This window comes from Sinocyclocheilus rhinocerous, unplaced genomic scaffold (genome assembly GCF_001515625.1).
Source record: "Sinocyclocheilus rhinocerous isolate Xijiao unplaced genomic scaffold, SAMN03320098_v1.1 scaffold5188, whole genome shotgun sequence".
Lineage (NCBI taxonomy): Eukaryota > Metazoa > Chordata > Actinopteri > Cypriniformes > Cyprinidae > Sinocyclocheilus > Sinocyclocheilus rhinocerous.
The window spans coordinates 51,165-56,074 of record NW_015641528.1 but is presented as its reverse complement, the minus strand read 5'-3'; the positions used below and the strand labels follow the sequence as shown (position 1 = coordinate 56,074).

At 37.4% G+C, this 4,910-nt stretch overlaps 1 protein-coding gene across 2 annotated transcripts in view; it reads left to right on the top strand.

The window, feature by feature from the left end:
* Positions 1-4,910, top strand: part of LOC107755187 (store-operated calcium entry regulator STIMATE-like) — a 14,502-nt gene that overhangs the window by 4,886 nt on the left and 4,706 nt on the right. For both annotated transcript variants that reach the window (XM_016571900.1, XM_016571899.1), the window contains exons 3-7: positions 1,124-1,219; positions 1,355-1,476; positions 2,252-2,364; positions 2,589-2,666; positions 3,496-3,645. In XM_016571900.1, coding sequence (XP_016427386.1) covers positions 1,124-1,219; positions 1,355-1,476; positions 2,252-2,364; positions 2,589-2,666; positions 3,496-3,645 — 559 coding nt within the window. The remainder of the gene's footprint in view (positions 1-1,123; positions 1,220-1,354; positions 1,477-2,251; positions 2,365-2,588; positions 2,667-3,495; positions 3,646-4,910) is intronic.

The following is a 4,910-nucleotide window of genomic DNA, read 5'->3' as shown; positions in this document are numbered from 1 at the left end:
GCGGCAACAATACTACAGCGAGAATAAAAGTTACGCCTTTCTTTGCTTGAACATTTGGGCGGCGTTATGCAAATTTTCCCAGATCGTGACGTAGGTATGTGGGGGTGTGTTAGAACGAGCCGTTTTAGGTAGGCGTGGTTAACTCTTAACTTTTATAAAGATGTCTCTTTGGATTTGAGACTTTAGTCTTTGCAACTTTACAGATCTTCTTTATGCACCAAGAGCTTGTATCACTCCAAAGAGAAAGGAAAAATTGAAATCGCATCATATGACCCCTTTAATGGTATCTCTTTACTAAGTTGCCTATATTATTAACAAAGGCTAGTATTTTTTATACCAATACTGCTACTGATGTCTTTATTAAATGTATTTTCATTTTAGCCATTCATTATAACCATTCAACATTACAGTATAACTGAAAGACATTATTTTTAACATTTAGTAGGCTCTGAAAAACATAACTTTTAATTTAAGTGAACTTAAAACAATCTTCACATAAACTATAAATTGTATTTTATAGTTTTGACATAATTGTGCGTTTTTGTCGAAGCGCTACTGGTGCGCTGTCTGAAGCGGCTCAGCGCATGCGTCATTTGATAATCATCTTCTTCCAGTGTCTGTGCTATTTCTCGCCAGAAATTATGACCGATAACACTGCCTTTATACTTGTTTAAACTAGAGTTGTGGATATGTCATAACCCCCTCACACAAGCGCTTGTCAACGCTGCCGTCTATTGATGTTGCGGTCTCCAGTAGGCTGTTGTTGTTGAGTCTCTTCCTTTTCTTTTTTGGCTGTGTGAAACAACGGCCCGGACCAGTGTTGCCACCTTGTGGACAAATTAATTAGTGCAAAAACAATTCAAGGCGTACATGCTACTTGCGCGTAGCCTACTCTTCCCTCGGGCCGGATGAAGATGATTGGCGGGCTGGATTGGGCCCACGGGCCGCCAATTGAATAGCCCTGCCCTAGATACTTAAACACGTGCACGGTCAATGCTGTACTCCACTGACCTGAGATCTGTCTAGCGGCCCTCTGTAGCCCCGTTCCCCTCGTGATTTAACGGTGAGTTCTAACCAGGTCTCTTCCCTCTCACCGCCCCTTCCTCCCCTTCACTTCTCTCAGGTTTCTGGACACCTCCAAACAGGCCATAGGGATGCTGTTCATTCACTTTGCCAATGTCTACCTGTCTGACCTCACAGAGGAGGACCCATGTTCACTGTGAGTCTGTGTGCACGTTGTCGTTTCAATGTTTCCCCCACACATCGTTGTACTTCCCGTAGTGTTTGTGTCTGGTTTTTACATATTTGTTATCAGCTGTGCTCAGCGACCAACTCCCTGTGTTGTTTTCCGCAGATACCTGATCAACTTCCTTTTGGATGCGACACTGGGCATGCTGGTGATCTATGGCGGTGTGAAGGCCGTTAGTGCTGTGGTTGAATGGAGACAGTGGGATTCGCTGCGTTTTGGAGAGTATGGTATGAGCCTTAACATCAATTGTTAGGAGTAAATTGAAAGTAGTGGGAACCGTGAGTTAATCATGGACTAGACACTTCCGCTGAGCTTCTTTATGTGAATGTGGCCTCATATAAAGAGGGCAATCCTCAGACTCATGAATGGGAAATTGAATCAGCCCTTTCATTCCTTACCATTGTTCGATTTGTGTTCACTGAATTACATTCATTTGAAATTAGGATAGAAATCTTGTTCTTCACGGACTATTATGCCTGTCTGAAACCAAACAATAAGTCTAATCAATGATTTAACAGTGTTTTTATATAAAGGTTCCCTCCAAAAGAAAGTAGTCAGACCATCTTTCAAGGCACTGTAATGCAATTGTTGAATTAATTTAGATGAGATTAACTTAACTAGTTCAACCCACCAATTTTAACACCAGTTTCTTGTTTCGGTTAACCACTGAACTGCACATACAGGGTTGTGTGATCTCATTGGCAGTGAAAGATACATTTATGATGAACTGGAAATTGTTTTCAAGCAGTGATTCTTAACCTTTTTCACTCCAGCCCCCCACTCCCCACTCATTTACATGATTTTCCAGGTCTAGGCTTCCTCATATATCCACATTTTTCAAGGCCATGGAAAAAATTGGGGGGTTGAATTGAAATAAATTTTTTTATGCTTATTTTGTCTTATTTTAAAGTCATCTTGGGGCCCTCTTGGAGGTTTGCTGGGTCTGTTTTGAAGAAAAAAAACACTGTTTTGAAGTGTTGTATTTCTAATGTTTGCACATAGGCGAGCCGGTTCAGTGCAGTGCCTGGGTGGGTCAGTGTGCTCTCTACATCCTCATCATGATGTTTGAGAAGGTCATGATCATGTTGGTCCTCCTTCTCCCACAGTGGAAGAAGGTCAGTCAGGTGTCCAAATACTAATGGATGTTTGTGGTTCATGTTCTGAACTAACTGATATGTTTGGAGAAAATTTATTATCATCATGTATCATTATAATACTACTTTACTAACTTGCAGTTAAGGAAATATTCCACCCAAAAATGAAAATTGTCGTTAAATTATGGTTGTTTTAATTATTTGGTTTATGATGTATTTGACTGTTGTTTGTGTGTGTTGGACAGCTGGCTACACTCAACCCCATAACAAACCCTCATCTGGAGCTAGCTATCGTCATGCTAATCGTCCCGTTTTTCGTGAACGTAAGTGAGACACTTTTATGTATCGTTACCATTCAGAAGTTTGGGTTTAGTATGATTTTTTTAATGCTTTTTCAGTGTCTTATGCTCATCAAGGATGCATTTATTTGATCAAATATACAGTAAAAACTGTAATATTGTGAAACATAAGTTTTAAAATAACTGTTTTCTGATTTAATAAAATATGCAATGTAATTTATTCCTGTGATTATACATTTTGAGTAGCCATTACTCTAGTCTTCAGTGTAACATGATCCTTAAGAAATCATTCTAATATGCAGATTTGTTTAGGAAACATATTATTATTGATGTTGAAAATTCTGCTGATTAAATTTTTTGTTGTTGTTGTCTGTGTGTAAACCATGAAAAAAAAAAACTGGATTCTTTGATGGATATAAAGTAAAAAAAAACTAACAAAAAAATTTATTTAAAATAGAAATCTTTTGTAACATTATAAATTATGTAACATTATTTACCATCACTTTTGATCAATTTAATGCATTCTTGCTGAATAAAAGTATTACTTTCAAAAAAATCTTACTGACCTCAAACTTTTAAATGTTAGTGTAATTGCATCCTATTGGTTAAATGTAATGATTACTATTTTATATATTTTTTTGCATTATTTTATGTTGTGATTTGTATATATTTTTGCTATGTATTTATACATAAATATATTTGTATTTTCCTCACTGCTTGTTTCTTATGTAGAGAAAATGTGGCTTACATGCTCTAAATCTTCTGTATAAGTCTATATGACATGTGGTTCTGTCATTGTTGCAACACATCTGTTTGTGTCTGAATGTTTGCCCCTGTTTGTGTGCATATCCAGGCTCTCATGTTCTGGGTGGTAGATAACTTCCTAATGAAGAAGGGCAGAACAAAAGCCAAATTGGAGGAGAGGGAAGCAGAAGATGACCCTCGTGGCAGCAGCAAAGTGCGCTATAGACGTGCATTGTCACATGATGACTCTGAATCAGAAGTAAGTTACTCTTACTGAGTCAATTTGATGTGACAGCAAAAAAGGAAAATGATTATTCCTATGGCTGTTAATTAAATAATATTTTAATTGAACAAGAGCTGTAAGCAGTTATATGTGCCAAGCCAGCTACGCAACATACCTTCCTACCTGCATCTATCCAATATTTTGCCCTCTATCTATACGTATATCCATGGGTGCACATACGTTTTTCAGTGTGGTTCTCACAAGAGCACCTGGAGATTTGGTTCGGTGTTCACACTGCACAGTGTGACCCATTAAATATAACTATACAAAATAAAATAATTAGTAATAATTGAATAACTATTATTGCGCACCACTTATGTGCATCCCTGTATATATCAGATCATTTTTAGAAATGAAGCAACTTCTGCATAATTTCTTGCCACAATACCTCTTGGGGTTCAGAAATGTTCCACAGGGATTAGATCCCACAACCTGAAAGGCTTAGCAGAGTGCACTACTTAGTTGATGCACAATCATCAGGCTGCTGGGAAGAGCTTTCAGTGTGAGGAACACACAAAAGCATTGCTTAACATTTTGACATGCTAAGCTAACTTATTACTAATGTAGCTTATGGTTAACATGATAGCTGAAGAGTCACATTAGAAAGAATGGCAACTGGTTAGTATTTTAAACAATTAGCATGCTAAGCTAACTAACATAAGTCAACACAGGCACAGTCAACTTTGGAGAGTTATTTCTTGGGAATGGTAGTAATTATCAAAAATCTGTCTGGTAATTTCTGTGTAGCTGGGTCAGTGCTTAATTTGAGTCGGATCCTGTTCCGGAAAATGTCAGATTTTGGATTTTTCAATCCAATTTCAATCCAATCCAATTTACAATTGTGCCAAAACAAATCATATAAATGTATTCAGAACAGAACAAGAATGAAATAAAAAATATATAAACCAAAACAAAGTGAAACTGAAAGTACCAGGCATTAATTGGGCTCATGTACCTCTCATTCGGCACAAATCCTAATGTTTCCATATTCGCGATGTATTTGAATGAAACTATTATTTATAATGTAGAGGCTTTGTACTTCACGCGCATTCGTATATCGACAGAAATATCTTCACATGAGCAAAAATGTGCTTGGCATACAAAGTGGACCAGTTATACCACGGACTATTTAAATTGACCAGTGTAACCTTTTTTTTTGGTTGACTATTTTATTTTGATAATGAACAGACTGCGATGTTTGAGTTGCGAATATGTGGTGTGTGTGTGTGTGTGTGTGTGTG